The sequence below is a fragment of the Monodelphis domestica genome, chromosome 2 (assembly GCF_027887165.1).
Source record: "Monodelphis domestica isolate mMonDom1 chromosome 2, mMonDom1.pri, whole genome shotgun sequence".
In the NCBI taxonomy this organism is placed as follows: domain Eukaryota; kingdom Metazoa; phylum Chordata; class Mammalia; order Didelphimorphia; family Didelphidae; genus Monodelphis; species Monodelphis domestica.
In genome coordinates this window covers 42,845,002-42,871,673 of record NC_077228.1, presented here as the reverse complement: position 1 = coordinate 42,871,673, position 26,672 = coordinate 42,845,002, and the positions used below count along the sequence as shown (strand labels likewise).

General features: G+C 37.6%; 1 protein-coding gene across 1 annotated transcript in view; it reads left to right on the top strand.

Moving 5' to 3' along the window:
- The window catches only part of LOC100011294 (calcium-activated chloride channel regulator 1), a 59,264-nt gene extending 33,367 nt beyond the window's left edge, over positions 1-25,897 (top strand). The window contains exons 9-14 of the mRNA XM_056814606.1: positions 1,353-1,459; positions 11,813-12,028; positions 12,731-12,992; positions 16,530-16,694; positions 24,127-24,360; positions 25,176-25,897. Coding sequence (XP_056670584.1) covers positions 1,353-1,459; positions 11,813-12,028; positions 12,731-12,992; positions 16,530-16,694; positions 24,127-24,360; positions 25,176-25,549 — 1,358 coding nt within the window. The 3' untranslated portion in view covers positions 25,550-25,897. The remainder of the gene's footprint in view (positions 1-1,352; positions 1,460-11,812; positions 12,029-12,730; positions 12,993-16,529; positions 16,695-24,126; positions 24,361-25,175) is intronic.
- Positions 25,898-26,672: the final 775 nt, after the last annotated feature.

Sequence of the window (26,672 nt, the reverse complement as noted above, 5' to 3'; positions counted from 1 at the left end):
TCCTTATTCTTATGACACCTTCTCTGTTCTCTTTTATTTTCATTTTAAAATAAATTTTATTATCTCTTATTTTTTAAATCTCCAGATTCCCCCCCCCCAGTATTTCTCCTCTCCTCCCCTCCCAAAAACTATCCCATATAACAATTTTAATGAAAAACAGAAGGAGGAAAAATCAGCAAAACCAAATAATATAGGAAAAAAGTCTGAAATCAGTAATTTACCACAGCTGTGGACCTCCAACATAGGTAAAGGAGTGGGTTAGAGCTTTTGTCTCATTTCTCATGTAAGGCCAAAGTTGTTCTTTCTAATTCAACAACACGCATCTTTGAAGGTTTTGTGCTCTCTTGGATTTTCCTAAGACCACCACAGAAAATAGATAATTCAAAAAGAAAAAAATCAGTAAACATTAATCCAGAGCCCTCTACATTAAAGGTACTATGGTAAGAGTTACAGGTAGACAAATAGATGAAAAATGACACAATCTCTGTCCTCCATAATGTGATAGTCTAATGTGGGATGAGAAAGAGATTGAGACATGGACACTAGGATACCAGAAAGATTGGTCTTGTTATTCCGCTCCAAGGGCCAAATCATTTCCTAAATGGGGAGGAATCAGCAGGGGATACTGAATATAGTCGGACTTGACTCTTTTCAGTAGATCAAAGCCTGCCAGCATCAATTGGTGAATGAGTGAACTTGCCAGGCAGGTAAAGCTTACCTGCCATGAGTGACTGGTTTTAAATTTCAGCCAATATGGAAGAAAAGCTGTCTGAAATACATTATGCACTTCTCTATATTATTCATCAGAACTTCCCTGAACCTTTTCTTGATGACTCAGCATCATCAGTTATTTTATTTAGATAAGGGTATGCCAAAGTTCGATTGTACTAGCTTATGAGAGCCAACTATTTAATTTTCAATGTGAGTTTTCTACCTCAGAAATCAAGAAATGCTACAAATCATGGACTGAGTTATTGGTTTATTGATTTCTAGACTTAATAAAGTGATGGAGAAATGCTAATAACAGAGCACAAGTGCATGAACTGGTTTACCTCATGGCGTTTGTGACATTTATCTGACTCTTCATCAGGCTTTTTTTGACTCTTGTCAAGATCTGGGTTGTGTTTCATATAAAGAGGCTTTAATTGTTGTATAAGGTATAGCTTAAACTCCCCAAGATTGGAGTTTTCACATGGAACTCCTAGAATGAGTCTGAATTCTTACCAGCTGTAGAATGGTTTCAGTTCATGAAATAATATGAAACTTTATTAAAAAATAACTTTGTTAAGACTATTAATGTTTTACTAAATTATGCCAACTATTCAACTTTTATTTTTATATTCCTACTTCAGGAGGCATAAAGACATCACCTACAGACAATGCTCAGAACAATGGGCTCATTGATGCATTCAGTGCCCTCTCATCAGGAAATGGAGCCATCACTCAAAGGTCCATCCAGGTCAGTTTCGATTTCTTATGTTCATGGTCTATGGGATTATAGCATTCCAGGGTTTTAGATTTAGAGCTTAGAAGAACCTCTGAGGGCCATGGGATCATACATCATGGATATAGAATTAGAGGGGACTTCAGTGTTCATCAAATCCAAACCCCACGTTTTAAACATGAGGAAACAGGCAAATGGACTTGCCCAAGGTCATGCAGGTCACATGTGGTCATGAGGGAATATAAACTTTAGCCCTGATTCCACATCCAGCATTCTTCCCACAACACCAGGCTGGCTGTGTTATTAGAATCGATGGGCATTGAAAGTATAAACATAAGGATTTCTTTATATATATTAAACAAGTTTTCTTAAGCACTTACTCTGTGCCACACACAAATTTGCCAATATTTCCCTATTTTATCTTCCAACAACCATGGGAAATAGTTACTATTATTACCCCCATTTTGCAGATGAGGAAACTGGAGCAGACAGAAGTTCAGTGGCTTCCTTAAGACCACTCATGGAGGTCAAATTTTAATTCAGGTCTTCCTGACTCCAAGTCTAGAGCTATACTACAGTAGTGCCACCTAGCAACCTCTAGGCTACAGGCTTTCCCCCTGGCTATCCAGTATAAGCCCAAAAGTCTTGTTTACCTTTAAAAAAAAAAAGGCCACGAATACCATGATGCTAATTCACATGATGCTCTAACTGCCCCCTGGCATAAGCCACAAGCCCTTCCCCCAGCCTGCTTTGAGAAGTTGTCCAGTCCTGGTACCTCCTTCCACATCCTTAGAAGACTGCAACACTGAATTGCATTGTGAATGATGCATCCTACTATCAGTGAAGGATTCTATCCAAAACTTACTCCCCTCACCATGCCACCCCTGACCCATAACACCATCTCCATCACTTCTTTCTATTGGATTTCTAGCTATAGCATGACTTCTCTACAAAGCCAAATATTTGAGCACCTTAAAGGTTGTCTGAATCTATTGCCAACAATTGAATCTCTTCTAACGATCCTTAAAAGGCAGGGTTATCCAAGTAGAACTTAGGAAGCTGAGAATGGATGTCAGAGCCAAATCTGCGCAGAATTAGCACGTCCCTTTTCATTATTCTGCTATAATTTATTAACATTATCAATACTGATTTGGCAAACGTTTGTTTAGTACTTACTGTATGTGAGGCATCGTCTTAAACATCAGGGATAGATAGAAAAAATGAAACAGGCTCTGCCTGCAATGAGCTTACATTTTACTTAAGAGAAACGTGATCAGTTCTAAATAAATGCAAAATATTTACAAAGTAAATCCAAGGTCAGAGGGAGAGAGCATCACTAGGAGCTAGGAGGAAAGGGAAGAAAGAGGTGTTTATCAAGCGCCTTTTATGTGCCAGGCATTGTGATCCACAGTGGGGAGCATGGCAGAAGGATGATGGCCAGGGTACAGCACAGTCACCTCTGTTGCTAGCTACCTGTGGTAGGTTTCACCACCAGTGAAGAGAGCAATGGGCCTGGAGTCAGAAATCTCTCAGTTAAAATGTGACCTCAGGCTCTTCTTACTTTATCCCTATTTGCCTTAGTTTCCGCATCTGTAAGATTAAGGAGCCAGTATAGGCAACTTAGGAGATGCTTCCAGCTCTAAACCTCTGATTGATTTTCTCCCCGACTAAAAGTAGTAAAATGGACAACAAAGCTATCTCCAAAGTGTTCTATCATTAAATATGTTTTTTTTAAATTTCTCTTTTGCTGCTCAAATAGTTAGATGTGTTTCATATACAACCTAAATTATTTTATTTTATTTTCTCATCAATGGTAAAACATTCTTACAACCAAATATTCTCCCCTTTAATCTTTTTTCATTGTAATTTTTCCAATTGCATACAGAAACAACTTTTAACCCTTGTTTTCTGACATTTTGCAATCCAAATCTTCTCCCTCCTTCCTCTCCTTTCCCAAGGCAACAAATGATGTAAGTTACACGTGCACTATCATGCAATACATATTTCCATTTTAGCCAGATTGCGAAAGAAGATACATATTTCACATTCAAGAAAAAACTCATGAAGGAAATAAAGTAAAGAATGGCATGCTGCAATTGGCATTTAGACTCAGTTCCTTCTATGACAGTGGATAGCTATTTTTAAATTATGAGTCTCTGGGAGCTGATCCTTGTATTATTGATAATAATTAAGTTATTCATGTTGGCTCATCAAACGATATTAATGTTACTATATACAACATTCTCCTGGGTCTGCTCACTTCACTTTGCATTTTCACATAAATCTTTCTGGGTTTGAGGGGATCACTTTATTTGTCATTTCTTATGGCACAACACAAGGAAATACCATAATCCATTATATGCCTATGTAGCAACTAAGCCATTCCCAACAGATGGACATCCCTTCTATTTCCAGTTGATTACCACCACAAAAAGAGCTGCTATAAATATTTTTTAAGAAAGTGGTCCTTTCTCCCCATAACTTTGGTCTCTTTGGGATACAGGTCTAGTAGAAGTATTGTTTGGTCAAAGGTCAGAGTTTGATGATTCCAAATGGTCCTCTAGAATGACTGTATCAATGCACAAGCTCCACCAGCACGGTATTGGTGTCCCAGTTTCCCCACATCTCTTCCAAAACTTATCATTTTCCTTTTGTGTCATATTAGCTAATCTGATAGATATAAGGTGATAACTCAGAGTTATTTGAATTTGTATTTCTTTAATCAATAATGATTTGGAGTATTTTTTCAGATGGTTAAAGATGGTTTTAATTTCATCTGAGACCTGCCTATTATATACTCTGACCATTTATCAATCAGGGAATGATTTATAGTTTGATAAATTTGACCCCGTTCTCTATATATTTCACAAATAAGGCTTTTTTCAGAGACTTCTTATTAAAATGTTTGCCTAGTTTGTTGTTTCCTTTTTAATCTTGATTATATTAGTACTTTATTAATCTAATGTGATTGAAATTATTCATTTTACATCTAATAATATTCTCTGTATCTTGTTTGGTTATTAATTCCCCTTTAATATTAAAAGAAGGAAAAATTAATAATGAAAGATACTTTACAAATGTTTTAAATGCAAGTTATTATATTAGCAAGGAAGGAACCCTGTCACAGTAGAGCTGATGAATGTCACAAGGACGCAGACCTGGAATTTATATTTATTTATAGACTGGGAGTTTGATCCAACCAAGAAGAGAACATTTTCTTGAACCTTTACCTTCCTTTTTAAAATCAATACTATGCTAGGAAGCATCTGTGGCCAGATTTGATCCCAGGATTTCTCTTCTCTAGGCCTGACTCTCAATCCACTGAACCACCTACCTGCCCCCTTAGAATCAGAAGTTAAGATCAGAATAGGATCAGCAGGTTTTTTGCTTTAAAGGGAAGCTTTCTGAGCTGTGGATTGATGAGTGCTTATAATTCCCCATCCTAGAGGTTGAATTGTTGACAGAAAGGGTTTGAGTGGATTTAATTGAAAGGATATAGGACAGATCAAGGCTATACTTACATTGGTCAGCAATATTCAGGGCAAACTAGACCAACAGCAATCCTCTGAATGGATCGAAGGCCCTCTCTTATAAATGGGGAACAAATCAGGTAATGAGTCGATTAACAAATATTTATTAAAAGGAAGAGGAAAGAGAAGGGAATGAAATCTTAGAAAAATTAGAGTTAGTAGACATGTGGAAAAAAATAAATAGGGACAAAAAGGTATATACCTTATTTTCAGCAGCACATGGTACATTCACAAAAATTGACCATGTATTAGGGCAAAAAATCATTGCAAACAAGTGCAAAAGAGCAGAAATAATAAATGCAACTTTCTCAAATCACAATGCAATGAAAATAATAATTAGTAAGGGAACATGGAGAGGTAAATCAAAAATTAATTGGAAATTAAACAATACTATTCTCCAAAATCAGCTAGATAAAAAATAAATCATGGAAACAATTTATAACTTCATTGAAGAAAATGAAGATGGTGAGACACCCTTTCAAAGCCTATGGGATGCAGCCAAAGCAGTAGTCAAGGGGAAATTTATATCCTTGAGTTCGTATATGAACAAATCAAGGAGGGTAGAGGTCAATGAATTGGGCATGCAAATTAAAAAATTAGAAAGTGAACAAATTAAAAATCCTCAGATGAAGACTAAATTAGAAATCCTAAAAATCAAAGGAAAAATTAATAAAATTGAAAGTCAAAGAACTATTGATTTAATAAATAAGACTAGAAGCTGGCACTTTGAAAAAACAAATAAAAAAGAAAAATTACTAGTCAGTCTAATTAAAAAAAGGAAAGAAAAAAAAAACAAATTGACAATATCCAAGATGAAAAAGGAGACCTCACCTCTAACGAAGGGGAAATTAATGCAATCATTAAAAACTACTATACCCAATTAAATGGCAACAAATATGACAATCTAGGTGATATGGATGAATACTTACAAAAACATAAATTGCCTAGACTAAAAGAGGAAGAAATAAATTACCTAAACAACCCCATATCAGAAAAAGAAATTGAACAAGCCATTAAAGAACTCCCTAAGAAAATATCCCCAGGTCCAGATGGATTCACAAAGGAATTCTATCAAACATTCAAAGAACAACTAATCCCAATATTAAACAAACTATTTGACAGAATAAGCCAAGAAGGAGTTCTACCAAATTCATTTTACGACACAAACATGGTACTGATCCCAAAGTCAGACAGGTCAAAAACAGAGAAAGAAAACTATAGACCAGTCTCCCTAATGAATATAGATGCAAATATCTTACATAGGATACTAGCAAAAAGTCTCCAGCACGTGATCACAAGGGTTATCCACTATGACCAGGCAGGATTCATAACAGGAATGCAAGGATGGTTCAATATTAGGAAAACCATCCACATAATTGACCATATTAACAAGCAAAGTGACAAAAATCACATAATTATCTCAATAGATGCAGAAAAAACCTTTGATAAAATACAACACCCATTCCTATTGAAAACACTAGAAGGCATAGGAATAGAAGGGCCTTTCTTAAAAATAATAAACAGTATATATCTAAAACCATCAGCAAACATCATCTACAATGGGAATAAACTAGAAGCCTTCCCAATAAGATCAGGAGTAAAAAAGGATGCCCATTATCACCTCTATTATTTAATATTGCACTAGAAACACTAGCAGTAGCAATTAGAGAAGAAAAAGAAATTGAAGGTATTAAAACTGGCAATGATGTGACCAAGCTATCAATCTTCGCAGATGACGTGATGGTTTACTTAAAGAATCCTAGAGAATCAACCAAAAAGTTACTCAAAATAATCAACACCTTTAGCAGTGTTGCAGGATACAAAATTAACCTGAATGTCATCAGCATATCTATATATCTCGAACCCATTTCGTCAGCAAGAATTAGAAAGAGAAATATGATTTAAAATCACCCTAGACAACATAAAATACTTAGGAATCTATCTGCCAAGACAAACATAGGAACTATATGAACACAACTACAAAATACTCTCCACACATTTAAAACTAGATCTAAACAATTGGAAAAACATTGATTGCTCATGGGTGGGTTTTGCTAACATAATAAAAATGACAATCCTACCCAAATTAATTTACTTATTTAGTGCCATACCCATTGAACTACCAAAAACCTTCTGTACTGAATTAGAAAAAAAAAACATAGAAAAGTTCATTTGGAAGAACAAAAGATCAAGGATATCCAGGGTAATCATGAAAAGAAATGCAAAGGAAGGAGGACTTGCAGCCCCAGATCTCAGACTGTACTATAAAGCGGTGGTCATGAAAACAATTTTGTACTGGCTAAGGGACAGAAAGTAGGATCAGTGGAATAGACTTGGCGTGAATGACCTCAGCAAGACAGTATATGACAAACCCAAAGACCCCAGCTTTGGGGACAAAAATCCACTATTTGATAAAAAAAAATGCTAGGTAAAATGGAAGATAGGGAGAGATTAGGTTTGGATCAACACCTCACACACTACACCAAGATAAATTCAAAATGGGTGAATGACTTGAACATAAAGAAGGAAACTATAAGTAAATTAGGTGAACATAGAATAGTATATATGTCAGACCTTTGGGAAGGGAAAGATTTTAAAACCAAGCAAGAGCTAGAAAAAAATCACAAAATGTAAAATAAATAATTTTGATTGTATCTAATTAAAAAGTTTTTGTACAAGCAAAACCAATTCAACCAAAATTAGAAGGGGATCAACAAATTGGGAAACAATCTTCATAACAAAAACTTCTGACAAAGAGTTAATTACTCAAATTTACAAAGAACTAAATCAATTGTACAAAAAAATCAAACCATTCTCCAATTAATAAATGGGCAAGGGACATGAATAGGCAGTTTTCAGATGAAGAAATCAAAACTATTAATAAGCACATTAAAAAGTGTTCTACATCTCTTATAATCAGAGAGATGAAAATCAAAACAACTCTGAGGTATCACCTCACACCTAGCAGATTGGCTAACAGGGCAGCAAAGGAAAGTAATGAATGCTGGAGGGGATGTGGCAAAGTTGGGACATTAATTCATTGCTGGTGGAGTTGTGAATTGATTCAACCATTCTGGAGGGCAATTTGGAATTATGCCCAAAGGGCGATAAAAGACTGTCTGCCCTTTGATCCAGCCATAGCACTGCTGGGTTCATACCCCAAAGAGATAATAAGGAAAAAAAACTTGTACTAGAATATTCATAGCTGCACTCTTTGTGGTGGCCAAAAATTGGAAAATAAGGAGATGCCCTTCAATTGGGGAATGGCTGAACAAATTGTGGTATATGTTGGTGATGGAATCTAGTAGTAGTCTCTCGGTAACCGAGGATGACGATTGTCTTTGTGCATTTTTGTGCACAAAGACACTTGTGTGTGAAGATTTAAGTGGAAAAGTCGATGCACAGAGACAGTTCCACTCTCTCGGCGTTGGAAGCCTGGGTCCATTGGCACGAAAAATCATTACACCTGGAGACTTCCTCAGCTGCATTGGATGGCCTTGTTGTCTTTTGTGCTCCAACACGCCCTGAGTACTCCACAGTGCTTTGCTGTGTCGCCATCTCAGCCGTTGAACCTTCTTATTGGTTTCTTCCGCCTGTTCCGCTAAAATAGTCTTCACATGCTGGGTGAGCAAAGCTCTGGTTCACCAGGCGTCCATGACGACCCGATGACTACCCTCAGAAAGTTTAGCCAGCCTGTCCAAGCAGTTGCCCGGGGTGTGGCTGCTGATGCATGCTAGCTGCTACTGGGAGCTACTGGTGATGGAATACTATTGTGCTAAAAGGAATAATAAAGGGAAGGAATTCCATGGAGACTGGAACAACCTCCAGGAAGTGATGCAAAGCAAAAGGAGCAGAACCAGGAAATCATTCTACACAGAGACTGATACACTGTGGTACAATCGAGGTTAATGGACTTCTCCATTAGGGTCAATGCAATGTCCCTGAACAATCTGCAGAGATCTAAAAAACACTATCCACAAGCAGAGAACAAACTGTGGGAGTAAAAACACCAATTAAAAGCAACTGCTTGAATACAGGGATTGAGGGGATATGACTGAGGAGAGACTCTAAATGAACACTCTAATGCAAATACCAACAACATGGAAATAGGTTCGAATCAGGGACACATGTGATACCCAGTGGAATCACACGTCGGCTATGGGAGTGGTTGTAGGAGGGGGGAAGGAAAAGAAAATGATCTTTATTTTCCATGAATAATGTTTGAAAATGTCCAAATAAAATAATGTTTAAAAGGGGGGGAAAAAAAGCAAAACAAGTATTTATTAGGCACCTACTATGTGCCACATATTATGCTAAGCCCCCGGATACAAAGATATTGAAGTCTCTAAATCCAAGGAGATGACAGTATAATGGGGGACAACAACATGAAAACAAACAACTATGTACAAACTAGGTCTAGATGAAGAACATTAGAGATAATTACATAGGGAAGGCACTAGGAATAAAGGAGACAGACCATTAGAATATGGAATGTTAGCTGGAGCTAGAAGGAAATCAGGAAAAGTCAGGAGGCAGAGATGAGAAAGGAGAGTATTCAATCCAGGGGAGACACTTAATGAAAAGAAATACTGTTTCTTGTACAAGAAACAAGGAGGCCAGTGTTGACTGGATTGCATGGTACATGGTTCAGGGTCTGGAGTAGGAAGGTGTAAGAAGTTTGTTAAGTTTGGAGTGGGAGGGAGGAATCTGATTGTCAAGAGGGTTAAAAGCCAAGGAGAGGATTTGATATTTGATCCTGAGGGAAAAAGGGAGTCCTTCAAGTTTATCTATTGAGGATTTGAAAGCAAAGTGGCAAATGGAGAAATGTAAAGGAGGCAGACCCATGAGCAGGCTACTGCTATAGTCCAGGAGTGAGGTAATGAGGACATACACCATGAGCCCACAGTGTCAGAGGAGAGATGGGGGCATATGTGAGAGATGTTATCAAGGAAAATTTGACAACATATTGGACAAAAAACAGAGAATGAATTGAGGAAAATCATAAGTTGTGAGCCTGGGTGACTGAGAGAAGGGTGTAGCTCTCCACAGTAATAAGAGAGTTTCAAAGAGGGGAGATTTGGGAGAAAAATAACAAGTTCAATTTTTGATATGTTAAATTTAAGATATCTACAGAGCATCCAGTTTGAGATATCTAATAGGAGCTGAAGATACAAGTATGGAGGTCAGCAAAGATATTCCGGTTGGATCAAAGAATCATGAGCATAAATATAATGATTGAATCTATGGAAGCTAGTGAGATCTCTGCATGAAACAGTCTAGAGGGAGAAGAGAGGAAGGCCCAAGACTCAGGAAAGGAAACTGAGAAGAATAGGTAAGAAATGTAGAAGAACTAGAAAAGAGTAGTATGAACAACCAAACAAAAGAAAACATTAAGGAGAAGAAGGTGATCAATAGTGTCAGTGGCTATAGAGAGATCAGAAAGACTGAGGACAGGGAAAAGGTCATTATAACTGGTGATCAAGAGAGTGACAATCAACATTGGAGAGAGTGGTTCCATATGAATGATTAGATTGGGAGTCAGACTGTAGAAAATTAAGAAGAGAATGAAAAAAGGAAGCAGAAGCACCTATTGTAGACTGACTGCCTTCTCAAGTTTAACTACAGAAATTCAGAAGATCCATGAGATGATAGCTTATGTGGATGGACAGATCAAGTAAGTGTTTTTGAGGATGGGAGAGTCATGGGCATATTTGTAGTAGAGAAGTAGCCAAAAGGACAAGGATCCAAGTGGACAAAAATATACTGGAGATAAATGAGAGTGAGAATGATGGAAAGGAAACACTTTGAGAAAATAAGATGGAACTAGATCTCTTGTATATTGGAGAAATTGGTAAGGAGAAGGGCCACCACTTCATGTGAGAAAGAGGTAAAGAACATAATGGTGGAAGGTATCTGGGAGATGTGCAATGAAGAGGAGAAGGGAGAAATTGTGAAGATTCAGTCAATTACCTCAACATTTTTTCAGGGAAACATGAGGCAAGATTCTCAGATGTGAAGGTAAGTTAAAGGGAACCATAGGAGGTTGAAGGAAAAAAGCAAAGATATGAGTCTCTGGTGAGTGGATAATGAGTTAACTGGGGAGGCTTTTATATAAGACCAGGCCAGACCACACCCTTGAAGAAAGGGGTTCGGTGGAAAGAATTCTGGATTTGGAATCAGCCAGTGCCTTCCCTCTGAGATTATCTTCCATTTGCACTATAAATATCATGTATGCAAAGGTTTATTTCACATGTTCCAACTCCCTAATCAGAACACAAGCTCCTTGTGAGCTTTTGTTCACGATATTCCTTCCACCCAACAAAAATATTGCCTGTCTTTACTGCTGGGAAGCTGATTCAAACTCAGGGAGTTGAACTCAAGAAACTCTTTAGATGAGTTTTATGTGTTCTCCACACCTGCAATGGAGAGAATACGATTTAGAAGGGAAGTGGAATAGAAAACAGAAAACAAAAAGAGCAGAGGGAGAGAGTGAAGACGTGAAACTTGAATATTGCCTAAGACTAAAACGAAGGAGTCTCATTTAGTCCTGTCTTTCGTGTCCTTTGTGCCAGGAATATTATTCATGTACATTTGGGTAACCATGACACCTGTCTTCTTCTAATGGTTGCTAACCACAGGGATTAGGAAAGGACCTCTGATTTAATTGGTAAAGGGACTCCCAGCTGAGGCAATTCCCTTTACCAATGTTGGTTGGAAACTTTCCTGCAATTTGTACTCTTCTGCTCATTGACACCTCCTTCAGATTAACTGCAATATGACTTGTTGATGAGTTATTCCTTTGCTCAGTTACTAAATGTTTTATTCATTTTCTTAACAGCTTGAGAGTAAGGGAGTCACTCTGACCAATGAAGACTGGATGAATGGCACAGTTATTTTTGACAGCACAGTAGGAAATGACACTCTATTTCTTGTCACGTGGACAGCACAACGACCTGAAATGTTTGTCATGGATCCCAGTGGCAACATATATAAAAATTTTACAGTGAAAGAAAGCTCCAAAATGGCATACCTCCAAATACCAAACACTGCCCAGGTGAGGACCCAGCTTTGTTTCTTGTGTTTTCTTAAAATTCAAAGAAAGGGAGTGAAGTCTTTCATGTTAGGATTCCAAGTATTCTTGAGTGACAATAGGGGTTTTCTTTGTTTGTTTTTTGTGTTTATAATATAAAAAAGCACAATTTTATTCTATGTTCTCTTAGAAATGCTACAAATTGACCACAAAAGACAAAGGCTTAAAAAATTATACTGAAGCAAGGAAGGAACTTTCAAATAGGTATCAGAAGGGCAGAAACTGGGCTAGAGCCCAAGGGAGGTCAAAAGGACAGGCCAAGAAGTTATAGAAACCTTTTCTGATTGCTGAGAACACTCTTAGGACCCCCATTTCTCTATCCAGAATTTGAGGTCTCCTGTGTCCTACCAACTGAAATCTTTGCCTTGCTTCTGAGAAGAAGGAATTATGGTAAGAGCATATCTTTAAGATCACATTTTCCACAGCGAAAGTTTCAAAAATAATAGACATACATATTGCAGGGAAGTTTCTAGTCTAGATTCCCTTCTCATAAGATCTGAAATGACCATCATAGCTGATAGAGAACCAAAGTCATATAAACTCTCCAGTCTTCTTGAATTTCACCTGTATAAATCAGATGACCTTAAGATAGATAGTGGATAATAGAAAAGATAGATAACATATGAACATAGTTTTGCTTTTATGAGTTTCTTCTGCATTTTTCAGGTTGGAATTTGGACTTATAGCCTTAAATCAAGTGCACAAACCCTGACTCTGACAGTAACCTCTCGTGCTGCAAATCCTAATGTATCCCCCATCACGGTGGACTCTAGAATGAATACAGACAACAGCAGCTACCCTAGCCCAATGATTGTTTATGCAGAAGTTCGCCAAGGATCCTTGCCTATTATAGGAGCCAATGTAACAGCCCTCATAGAATCAGCAGATGGAACAACAGTGACTCTGGAACTCCTGGATAATGGTGCAGGTAATTTATCCCCCACAAAAACCTCAAGCTTCTTTCTCTTTTAAGAAAGAAGTATGATATCTTTTCATTGCATGCAAACTCCAAAATGGTGCATCTCCAAATCCCAGATGCTGCCAAAGACTCAGCTTTGTCTCTTTCCTCCTCAATTTCTTTAGAAAATGGCTGCCTCTCTTGCCAGCTAGATTAGTATGGTTTTCTGAGAACATTTTCAATACAGCAGCATTAGGATTAATTTGTGATTTCATTAATATAGTGAACCCCCATATGAGGAACTTCTCTATACAGATGCAGGTTTATATTTTCCCCACAGCTGTGACTGTGACACTTAAAAATTAATGACTTACCCAAGATCATATAGACAATATGTATGATTAAGAAGCAAGACTTACAGCCAAGGGTTCTTGGCTCAAAGACCAGCTCTCTGTCAACAGTGCTATGCTTTCTCTTCAATGAATTCAGTTTGATAAATCTGGTTGCTATGATTAATAATTCTGTATCTCACATTTTCCCTAATGCACAGGAAGGAAGGAGGCAGTTCTAAATGATTCCTAAAGCCTCTTAATTCTAATATTCCATGGGAGATATGGACTTAATAAAGGCTTGCTCTAGGGTTGGAAAATCATGAAGAGAAGTAGAACTTGGGATCATAACTACAGAAGTCCTGCCAATAGTTTTCTCTAATCCACAGGACCATTGAACCACAGAGTTAGAATAGAGCTCAGAGAGGAGGCCATTAAGTTACATTCTGTTTCTTTCTATATCATCCTTATATAGTGGTCATCAAAACTTTGGTTGAATACTCTCAGGGAGAGGGGACTCACTACCTCTGTTCTAATCATGGATAATTTCTAAGTGTTAAAAGGCTTCCCTGAAAACAAGACTATATGGGGACTCTCTATACCCTTCACCCATGGCTCCTTTTCTAGCCTTTGTAGTCAAACAGATCAGTCAAATTCTTTCCTGTGTCCCAATTTTTCAAATACCATCAAGACTGCTATCACATCCCCTCAATTTCCATCCCCCAGGCTAAAACTCTCCAAATCCTTGAACTGATTCTCCCTGGAATTATTTCAAGGCTCTTTACTATTCTGATTTCCCTCTTCGGGGTGGTCTCCAACTTATCCTTGTCTTTCCTAAAGTATTTTCACTTAGTTCTACAGGAGACTTCAGATCTTGTCTTACCAAAGCAAAGTCATCACAGTGCTCATCCTGAATACTATGCCTCTCAAAATGCAGCCTCAGATTTCCACAGCATTTTGTTTGCTACCATATTATATTTTTGTTAGGTCATATATTCATTTCTTTTTTATTTTGTTGTTGACTCACAGGAGATTTGCATTTTCCTGAAACTCCCAGATCTTTTTCTGACACTGTCTTACTTCATCAGTTCTTGGATTTTTTGGCAAAGTCTAAGCATACCTTGTCTCTCCTCTTCATCTTCTTGTACTTGTGAATTTTATTTTTTGACACCACTTACACATAAAACATAATATTTATGCCAACTGAAGCTTATTTTTTGGATTTGGCCCAATATTCCAGCTTGGTAAGATTATTTTACATCTTTCCCCTCTCAGAGATATAGTTTTAGCTCTCTCTCCTAGCTCGGTGTCATTGGCGAGTTTGATATACCTGCCATTTATGCCTTATTTATCCCCCCAAAATACTTTTAAACAACTCATGGCCATGCCTGTATTCCATGAGGCTTCCATAATTTCTTTCTATTAAAATGTCTCCAGCGTATCTGTAGCATATTGAGTTGAATTAAATGAATGTCAGCCTCAGGCTTGAGACCCAGGAAAATTGTTTACTTGGAAACATAAATGACACCCTCGTTACCTAAAAAAGACAGATAAAAAATCTTATGATCTTAGGGGAAATGTGTAACCTATAAACAACCATTAAGGCTCTCTCTTAGAGCACAAGAGAGTCCTATTCCCCAAAGTAACTTGGTGTTAGATGAACCCCAATAACCGCAGAAGAATGTAATCAACTATCGAACCCATTTAAAAGGCATTTGTCAAAAAAAAAATTCAAAGTCATTCGACTGTAGGGAAACACTTTAGGGAAGGGACTCCTAAGGAGTCATTCCATGATCCTTGACAGGAAGGATAATGCTCACACTGACCAAGCATCACCACCACCTGCCTCTGTCCCCAGTTCATCCACCTTCAACAAAGATGTCTTCTCTTCCCCCTGGAAAGATTGTGCACTATGGGGAAGGGACTCTATCGGCCCTTTGTATGATGTCCATTTAACAAAAACGTGTAGAATTTGAGAAGCATTTCTTAGGTTTTGACTCAAGTAAGGCACAATGCTAGGAGCTAGAAGTATATCCTCATAGTTCAAAAATCCCAACCTTCAAGGAGCTTGAATTCCACCTGGCTGACTACAGCATATAAACAGATAAGTAAAATCACAGCAAATTCAAAATAATTTGGATGTGGGAGAAGAAAGGGAAGGAACTAGCAAGTAAGGATAATCTGCAAAAACCTTCTGTGTGGAGTTAAGCTCTGAAGGAAATCGTGGATTCCAAAGATCAGAAGAAGGGAAAAAAGCACATTTCCAAAATGGGGGCCCAGTGGGACACTTTTGCAAAGGAGTGAGAGATGCAACGCTATTTACAGGACATCGTTGGCCCATTAGTGCATCTGGAATGAGGATCAGATGAAAAGAAGTAATAGAAAGTAATGCTCTAAAGCTTGGTAAAAGGCAGGTTCTGGAAGGATTTTAAAGATAGAAGATTTTTAGCGACAATAGGAGGCAGTTAAAGACTTTTGCACAGTAAAGGGAAATGTTCAGAGCTGTATTTTAGGGTTATCAGTTTGGCAGATGTAGAGAAGATGGACCACAGAGAGTTTCTCTGGAAGCAGGGAGACCAATTAAGAGGCTATTATAATCACCCAAGTGCCTGAGTTGGGGGTAGAGGCTGCCTGAGCAGAGAGAAAGAAATTAATATAGGAGATGATAAGACATGGAATTCACAAGGCTTGGCAGAAGATTGGCTCCGGGGAATTGAGAGAGGAAAAAGAAATATGGGTTCCAGGCCTGTCCCTTACTCTAACTAGTTCTTTGACTGTGCAGAAGTCACATCATTAATCACAGTTTCAGTATTCTCACTGGTATAATGGGTATGCAATAGCTTTCCTCTGGGCTGTGCTGGTAAATGTCGGGGGATGGAGGGGGGGGTTGCATACAACATTTCTAAATACAACAAATCTAAATTTATCTTCCTGAAAACCTAACAATCAGCTATCTTTAATACAAGTTGCCTCTAGGGCACCAATCAATGTTGTAGGACTTACATTACAGTGTTATGGGGAGATTCCAATGAGGATATGTTTGTAATAAACTTTGAAAACTTTGAAATACTTTAGAAATGTGTTTTTGTTTAGGACTGATGTGTGTGTGTGTGTGTGTGTGTGTGTGTGTGTGTGTACACACATATGAAGAGTCTATTTTCTTCCAATGTCCAACTGTATTTTTGAGACTTTTTTTTATCTTGGTGCTGCTTATTAACTCCTTTATTTCCAAACAAAGGTGCTGATGTTTTCAAGAATGATGGGGTCTACTCAAGATATTTCACAGCCTTCAACCAAAACGGTCGATACAGCTTAAAAGTGAGAGCCCTGGGAGGAACAAACACCCAAAGATCTAGACCCAAAGTGAACGGAGCCTTCTACATACCAGGCTGGGTAGAGAATGGTAAGAAACCTCCCAAAACAAAAATACAGTACTGTCTTGAGTTGAGGGGGATATTAGAATTAATTAAGCCTTAGGGCTAATGGGGACCATTAGGAGTAATTGGGAACTTAGCAACTAAGGAGATGGTAAAGAATAGTGGGTAAGGTTTCTTTAAGGTCAGACCGATTCTTGGGAAGATACCTGTTGGAATTCTGGGTATCCAGAGTCAGTTGGTTTCCCAACTATGGGCCTGCACAGCAGGGGGTCTCCTGGAGGTTTTTGTTTTTTTTTTCTTAGGAGAAAGCTGGTGTTTCTGTTCCCTGGAACACTGAAACCCAGTGGCAGGTGAAGGAGGAGAACAGATTAGAGTTTCTGGAATAAGTTTGTGGGAGAAACCAACAGAAAAGAGAAAGAGAGAGGCAGTGTTTCCTCTGTGTGGCGGCTGAGAGGGCCAAGCGATTTTGAGGCCTGCTTAGACCAGAAAGCCTAGCTAGGCCCAGAAGGACTGGCAGTTGGCAGAGAGAGTAAATAACCAAACTACTTTAAAGCTGAAAGAGATCTAAGGAGACATAAAAGACATATAAAAGTAAGAGAGAGGCAGTATTTTACCCTCTGTGTGACTGCAGAATGGGCAGGGCCTTTGAGGCCTACCAAAGGGCCATAAGCCTGACTAGGCTGAGAAAGTAGTGGGAGTTGGAGGAGTGATCTGAAGGGATAGAAGACGGCAGTGAATAACATACATACATACACACACACACACACATATACATATACACACATATATGTGTATGTGCATAATTTTTAGAATAGGTTATTCAGCACAGATTTGGGGGATTTCATTCAATGATAAGGAGTTGTAAGTTAGGCTCAGGGAAGCCTGAGCAAGAAGCAAGTGTTCATGAAATAGAGGGAAGTGGGTAAAAGCTTAGCCCCCTGTTAGACTTGGGGATCCTAATCCTCAACCTTCATTCCCTTTCCTTACCTTTCCTCAAACCTTTTCCAATAGTTATTAAATAGAGGGTTTTTTTAACATCGGTCTCCAGCAGTTATCCATTGTGTAGCCCCAAACAGTCACAGAGGTCTCCCCACTTAACATTTCTATATTAACATTCCTGGCTGTTCATATTTGCAACATTCTTAGCGATAGATTACAATTAACAATATAATTGAACTTTGATGCATCTTTGACCTCACGTTAAAAATTGTTCTTATCTGATGGAAGTTGTTGAAGGATTTGGGGCAGTTTAACCCAGAGGACATTTATCTGTTGAGCTATCAAGTATTTGAAGGAATCCATGGAAGAGAGATTAGACTCATTCTGTTTGAGTCCAGAAGATGCAAGTTGCAAAGACGAAGGCTGAAGCTTGATAGAAAGGAAAGCTTCCAGCAATTATAGTGTTCCCATAGTGAAATGAGCTGCCTCAGGAAGGAGAGTTTCCCTTCCAGAATGAGTTTCCCTTCAATAGGTTCCCCATCACTGGAGAGCTTCAAGTTGAATCTGAATGAATACTCAGGTTTATTGGATAGGAGGGTTTTTTTTCCATATAACATGGATTAGATGGCCACTCTGATCCCTTGCAACTCTGAAATTCTGCAATTTAGAGGATGCGTACCAAGTGCATCTTACTTTAAGTACAACATATCTGTCCTACTTCCAAAATTCAATAGACCAGAAAAACAGAAGGCAGAAGTCCAAATGTATATATAACTTGTAGGAGAATCAGGGTTTTAAGCCACAGATATTCCAATACTACCCACAGCCACAAATATTTGGGTATGTATGTATGTATTGGTTCTATATTTATTATTATTTCTAGAATAGTTATTATTTCTAGAATTGTTGTTGTTCCAAAAGTTTCCATTATTTCTGAACACCAGATTCCAGATTCTACAGTTTAATATTAAGTGACCACTTTTTCTGCATAAATGACACATTGGTATCTGATTTGTAAATTCTCACAAAAGGGTCATGGCCACCCCATAATTTGCATTTCCTTTTTCATTTTCCCCCTTAATACTTTTATTTCTTTTCTTAATGCCTCCACCAAGTCACTGTCATCTTCATCTCTCTTTTCATGGCCATTATATACATATACTGCCACTTTCCTTAATTCCTCAAGGTTCATACTAGTCCAATTTGGACAGCTGAGTTTAAAATAAATAATTCTTGACCACCCTGCAACAGTTTTTCACAAACTGTATTTTTATCTGTCTGACATCCCTTTCTCTGGTCACACCCAGGTCTATATATCTACCTCCCAGCTCAATAAGTCTGTCCATGAACTGGGAAGGATTTTCACCAATCTTTTGTCTGAGATCTTTAAAGTTTGTCTAGGAACTAGGTCTGTCAGAATATGCTCTCATGGCTCTTAGGAATGGCTCCCTAGCCTGACACAGTCTCATATAATGATTTTCATTATTCAAATTCCATTGTGGGTCTTGCTGGGGCCAATGAACTGCTCCCCTTTCTTGATCCTGATTAGCAAGAGAAATTACCTTATTTTTCTCCCTTTCCATTAAAAATGCCTGTAATAAATTTCCAAAGTCAATCCAAGTGGGGTCATATGTTTAACAAATATTCTCTAGGTTTCTGATAACCACTATAGGCTCATCCTCAAAATGAGGGAATATACTGCTTAAATTTCTCAATATCTTGAGGGGTGACTAGTGTTTGATGTCTTCTTAATGATTAAAGGTGGATACTTCTCTTAAGGGGAATATGTATGTATCTAGATTATTTCTTGTTTCTTTCTCTTTTCTTTTTTGTTTGAGTTGCCATGGAGTAGGTGAAAGGAGTAGGAGGAGGAGGAGGAGGAAGAGAAGGAGGAGGAAGAGGAGGAGGAGGAGAAACAGAGAGATGGAGTGTGTAAAATGAGAGGTAGTTTTGGTAGGTTGAGAGATAATTTGGGCTAGTTGAGAGATGTAATTTTCAAGGAATTCTATCCAAGTCTCCATTAGGCTATCTTTCCATTGTTTTTTCTTATTGGAGAGAAATAGGTAAACTATTTAGCAAATTTGATAAATTTGCAAGGATCCTATCAGAACAAATAATCTCAGAAATGGTAATAACTGGAGATAATCTAAAATTGTGAGCTGTAACAGCTTGGTAAAGCTCTCTGGGAGCAGGAATTGTTTGAGATAGGCTGGAAACTGCTCCTTCACAACATGTACCATGATCTCCAGCACCATATTGAACTGCCTATATATTCTTTTTTTTTTTAACCCTTACCTTCCGTCTTGGAGTCAATACTGTATATTGGCTCCAAAGCAGAAGAGTGGTAAAGGCTAGGCAATGGGGGTCAAGTGACTTGCCCAGGGTCACACAACTGGGAAGTGTCTGAGACCAGATTTGAACCTAGGACCTCCCATCTCTAGGCATAGCTCTCAATCCACTGAGCTACCCAGCTTCCCCCTTGCCTATATATTCTTAAAAATTCTAACTAACTCCAGTAGGGGTAATTTAATAACAAGTGAGAAAAATAATCATAAGAGAAGAATAAAAGATTAATAAACTCCTACCTGGCTCACTAGAAATATATGGATTAAAATCAGGAGTTTGACAAAGATAGGAGAGTAGTTTAATAAAATTTTGTTTTAATTGAGAAAAAATAGTAAAGATGGAAAGATAGGAAAGAGAGAGAAAGAGATTTAACTACCTTCCCTAGTATTACCTAAAAACTACCTAAATCTTCTAATATCAACCTTGAAATAAGAGAGTCGTATCACTTATAAAGGTGGTAAGTTGGAAATTCAAGTGTCTCTGTCTGGGCCAGGCTGACAGCCAGAATGGCGGGTACAGACCTGAATCTCAATAATGCAATCTGACTGATTTGTTATATAACAAAAAATATATAATTTAAAATATGAAACAAGGAAAGATAAAGGGAAGGAGGGCCAAGGAAATTCCCTAGTTTTAATTTAATTTAATTTCTCTTCATTTAAATTCTTTAGTTCTCCTCCCTCAATGCTAAAAGATTCTCATGAATCTTGCTTCTCTTTCTGTAGGCTAACTCACAACCTACTCTGTCAGTCTATCCCCAAAATCCCTAAATCTAGCTTTCCTGACTATGGTCTCTCCCAAAAACAGTTTTGGTAAGGTAATATAATTCAGGTTGCTTGATAAGGACCAAATGGTAGAATCACCCAAGGCCTATATCTAAGAGTCTGCAGGTTTACTTGATCCCAGACAGGTATAGTATTTCTTCAGGTTGGATTTTCTCACAGGAAGACAGATATGTTTTCAGCTGAAGCTTAGGAACACAAGAGATAGTGGTAGATGGAAATCTTGTTGAAATCTCTATTTTGAGACTGGAAAGTTGGTCAGAGTGCCTCAACTGTAAAGTCAAATGACTTCACTCACAAAGTCAGTTATTTCCCTCATAAGTAGTGATGCCTCCATGTTCCAGAAAAAAAAAAAACAGGAACTAAGCTCCCAGCCTCAGGCTTCAGATCCTCTTTAAATGTCTTCCTGATATCTTTTAGAACCTTTCCATAAAGTTGTGTCTGTGATCCAAGTTGATTTGCAACTTCTATCTTTTTCAAACTTACTTTTTAATATTTCATTTTAATAATCTATATACTGCCAGGATTTGGGTCCAACCCTTATCATTACTTCAGGGGTCCTCAGCTAGGTGTGGCAACGAAGGAGTAAATGAATGATGGAAGGCAGGTGGGAGTATCAGCCTGGGTCAGGCTTTGCACAGAACTGCTTCCCCAGGCCCAGGCTAGGTTTTTTTTTTACCCCAATGAATACATATTTTCTCATCATACAGCTACATTATTCAACATATATTTTCAAAGCATATAATTGCATAAGTGATACATTAACTTTTAACAAATTGTTTGATTAGCATTCTTTGATCATTCTATATAGTTACATTGTTACTATTGATTCTGACAACCCACACAAAGCTTTTACAAAATCAAATTATTTCATCACAGGTGCTGTAGCTAGAGGTCAGTTTTTTCATTAACTTATTCAGTGCTTTGAACTTGTGGAAAATCAAAGAAAATAACTTGTTACTTTTAATAAAATAGATAATCAATCAGAAGTTCTAAAAGACAATCAACAAACACTGTGGCCAAGTTGAGGAATCAAAGAGGTAATAGAAACACAATTCACTTTAAATATTAGACTAATCACTTTTCAGTGTTTTGTGGGGAGATTCCAAGATGGATTTTACTTGGTAAATCAAATCACTGAGGCATGATGTACTAGCCTCTCCCTAGAGTGATTGATTTACTGGTTTAGGAGAATTTGTCCAGTGCATAGTGTTACAGCCAAAAGAGTGGTTGCCTTAAACTGTGACCACGAAAATATGGTTTCAAGACTTTGAATTGCCAAAATTATAAAGATAATTTTTAGTGTCTTGATTTTATATTAAAAATAAAGTGGTCACCATGGGAAAAATTCCCAAATATGAGATACCCAAGTCAGCTGGGTTTTATGGAGATTTTAATTAATACAAATAAAGGAATTAAGGAAAAGGAGAGAGAATAAGAGAAATATAGTATGAAGCGCCTAGGCCAACATGGCCTAGGCCTGAGCCTTAAGAGAGAGACTAGTCAGTCTTTTATCAACTCACCACAAGATCCTTCCAAGCAAAACACTAGTATTCAGAGAGACCCTTCAGTTTATCTCAGGAAGCTGCACTCAGTTCAGAGCCCCAGCAGCCTCCTCTGACTCCTAACCTCCAATTCAGCTTCCAAGGCTCCAAATCAGCCACCAAAGTTGAACTTCCATTTTTGAGCCCTCCAGCTCCTTCCTTTTAAAGAAAAATTTTCTCCTTTGTCACTTCCCCTAAATTTCTACATCTACCAATCACAGTAGACATTTTCCAAAGGAGTGACCATTCTAAATTCACACCTGAGTAGACTAAAACTTTTGAGTAATTCACACCTGAGTAGACTAATCTTGTCCTTTGCAAGTTGCCTGATTAATTTGATCTTCATAGGTACTTAGCAAACCCTTTGTATTAGATCTAAAAATAGACCTAGCTTAAGGGTTCTTGGCTTCACTTTAAGTATGGGTTGGGGAATTTTCATTGTTCAATCAGGAGTTTACAACTTTATCTTTCCCTAAAGTATGCCTAAGTATGGGTGGAGTAATGTTAGAGTTCCCATCTACATTCCTGACTAAAGTCCCTTCATTGTTTTAAAATGGGGAATGGTCCTAACCAAATGTTCTAAGGTAGAGACTGAGAATTTTTAAGATTCACAAGTCTGAGAAATTTTAAGATTCACAATAGAAATGAGGAATTTCTGAGCACAGCTTTGTTAGAACTTATATGCAGAAGCAGAAGTTAACCCATGATAGTCTTTTAGGTTTGGTTTTGTAAGTATAATCTTTTGATGGTATTCTGGGGGGGGGGCATTAGTATTAATCCTGCACATATTTTGCTCTCATATTATTTTTTCCCGAAGCTAGTAAGAGAACAATGATCATAGCAATTCCAATAGTAAGGGATGTTAGTGACAGAACTTGCACAGAGGGGCATTAAGTGGATGTCTCCATCCTTCCAAGGAGCCACTTTGTGATCTCTTGGTTTCCAAGAGTGACCATGTCAAAACATCATGGCTTGATGGCTCCCAACATCTCCCCCTTTTTTGTTTCTTAGTTGAAGTGATTTCAGTACAATTTGAAGTTGGCAAATGGTAGAATCTAGTGATCTATGATGTCTGGGAAAAAAAGAAGAAAAAATAAGACAAGAGCAAATCCACAAGCAATAAGGATATGAATTAAATCATTATTGGAAATTAAGGAAGAGGCATCATAAAAGGAATTTGCAATGGAAGAGGCCTAATAAAGGGAAGAGCCTGAATGACTAATATCCATAATTTGTTTATGTAATGTTTTAGATCAACAGAGTGTAGGGTTGATTATGTCACAGAGTAGAGTAATATGCTAGAGAAACAAGAGATGTAGAGACAGTAGAAGGATTGTGTGGAGGAAATGAGTCCTCCTAAGAAGAAAGGACATCTATGTGTGGAAGAAGCATGCCCCTCTGGATATCAGCATTCTGGGTCAACATACAACTTGTCCCATACTACGAATGGCTTTGCTCATGAGAATAGTTACTTTGTAGGTGGGAAGATGAGAGAAGGCCAAGATAAAAATAATAATAACAGCTAATATTTATTTAATGCTTTCTGTATACTAGCAGCTTTACAAATATTAGTTCATTGTATTTTTCACAACCCTGGGAAATTAGTGCTATTATTATCCCACTTTACAGTTGAAGAAGCTGAGGCAGATAGAGATTTAGTGATTTGCCCAGGGTCACACAGCTAGTATCTGAGGTAACATTAGAGCCCAGGTGGGCCCAACTAACATCTCACTTCTCTGAGCTAGCTAGGCTAGGTTCTGGGATAACAAATAACAGAAATTCATAGCAATTGTATGGAACCAACCATCAAGGACAAGATTATTGGTATGTTTCTTCCTTCTATGCAGGTGAAATCAAAATGAATCCACCAAAACCTGAAATTAGTGAAGATGAGAATCAAGCAAATATGCAAAGTTTCAGTAGAACATCCTCAGGAGGTTCGTTTATCGTATCAAATATTCCTCCTACTGTGCCTGATGTATTCCCACCAAATCGAATCATTGACCTAGAGGCTAATGTTGAAGACGATCACATTAATCTGACCTGGACAGCCCCTGGGGATGACTTTGATACAGGACGAGGTAAGTGCCCCATTCGGTTTTGATTCTGAGCCAAGGGGACCCACTGGCAACACAGAAAAGGAGAAAACCCACAAAATGATGGATAGGCTACAAAGATCAAAATAACAGATCCTAAAAACAGTGATTTGAAAGCCAATTCATTGACTAAAATTGAAAACATATAGTTTGAGGAAAAGTCATTCTAGAACTGTGAAAGAGAAAAGGTCAAAGTTCTGGAAAATCAAAGTTTAACTTGAAAAGCCTCTAAGGAAATTATTCAGAGATATATCTCTTAGCATGTCATAGCAGCTGTGTGGGGAAGGTCTGAGAGGGGATACAGATGACCATGATTGGAGAATTACAGACTCCACTAGGCCTGTCCCTTTTCCTAGGTCATAGCTTTAAAGATAAACAGTAATGGGGGCTTTTGGGATAACTCTAACAACTACTGAGGTAGGTATCCCAGCCCAATTCAGTTCTGTTAGGTCCTAGCAGAGACTTCTAAAACATTAAACACTGCCTCTACACACAGGGAGATACTTTTCCTCTGATCAGTCAAATGGACCAAAGGCTAGATCCAGTTCTACTTAAAGGGACCTTAAGATCAAATTCCCTGGCCAATGAAGAGTTTTCAGTCAGTGTTTACTACTAATCTATATGGTAGATTCAAGTCCCCCTTAGGTACCTCTAAGATTAAGCTTCCCTAGAAAGAATTAATTCTTGCTCATTTTGACAACATGGCTTATGATGGGTCTCTGTTTGACAAACTTCCCAGTGAATACCCTGTGTGCCCCTATGGTCCATGGTCCTGAACCAACAATCTCTTCTCTTTTTAGCTGAAGAGTATATTATAAAAATGAGTAAAGATATCCTTACCCTAAGAGAAAACTTTGATGCTGCTCTTCAAGTGAATACTACTGACCTCATTCCAAATGATGCCAACTCCAAGGAAGACTTCATGTTCAAACCAGATTTCCTAATAGAAAATGGCACTACCGTCTTTCTTGCTATTAAGGCAGTTGACAAAGCCAACTTGACGTCTCCTATATCAAACATTGCTCAAGCATCTCTGATCATTCCGTCTCCAGAAGATCCTTTCAGTCCTTCTGGTACTAGCATTTCAACAATAGTGCTATCTGTGGTTGGCACAGTTGCAGCTGTTGCTATCATTGTAAGTGTCACAGTGTGTGTTATGAAGAAAAAAAGATAACAAGACTGAAAATGATGGAATTATAACAAAATAAAAGAATTCTCTGAATTTTGTACACTAATTATACATTTGGACAAAACATTCTTAAAGAAAATTATGTTTAATATAAGATGAATAAATCAATTAAAAACAAACATTTGGAAAATGTATTTAAAGTAAAAATATAAAAGCATTATCAGTCCTTTAATTCATTAGTAAACATTTATTTGCCAGCAAATAAAGGTAATGTTTCATATTTATGCCTGATTGTATTTTTGTTACATTCTTAAGAATGTAGGGACTGAGAAATAAGATGGTAACTAATCTGAAGCAAAAACCTTTTAAATGGTTGTTCTCTTTGTTATGTTCACAAGGACAGTTATGAAGAAAATGAGGCTAAACCTAAAGTCCAGAGGACCTGAGTTCAAATGTGGCCTCAGATACTTTCTGGCTGTGTGAGTTAGGCAACTCACTTAACCTCATTTGCCCTTTTGTCTTAAGAGCTTTTACTAAGCCAGAAAGTAAGGGTTCAAAAAAAGAAATTGGGATTTGAAACTTAAAGGGAATATTTCAGTCAAGGAAACCATTAATGGAATAGCAGTAAGAGGAAGAATTGCTAACCACAAGCACACACACACACACACACACACACACACACACACACACACACACATACACAATTCACCAGTTATTGAATATGTTATATCCCCAAATATACTGAAGTACTAAGATCCCTGGGAATCTTTTCACTGTTTGTCAGCAAGTCAGACACACAAAATAACTAAATAGAAAGAAAAATCATATTAGTGGCAGTTGTCAGAATAAAGCAACAGAATCAAGAGGCAGCATGAAGTAAAATTTATAAAAGGAAAATTGATATACATACTTTGAGTAAAATCAATGAATTAAATAGTCCTGAATATAACTGTGGATTATTTTTTTGATATATACATTTTTAAAATTCATGATTTTTCAGTTATATATAGAAACATATTAAACAATGGTTTTCTGACATTTTAAGATTCAAAATTTCTCTCTCCCTCTCTTTACCACACTCCACGAGGCAGTAAGTATTCTGATATAGATTATACCAGTACTTTCATGCAATACATATTTCAATATTGCTCTTGTCATGATAGAAGAC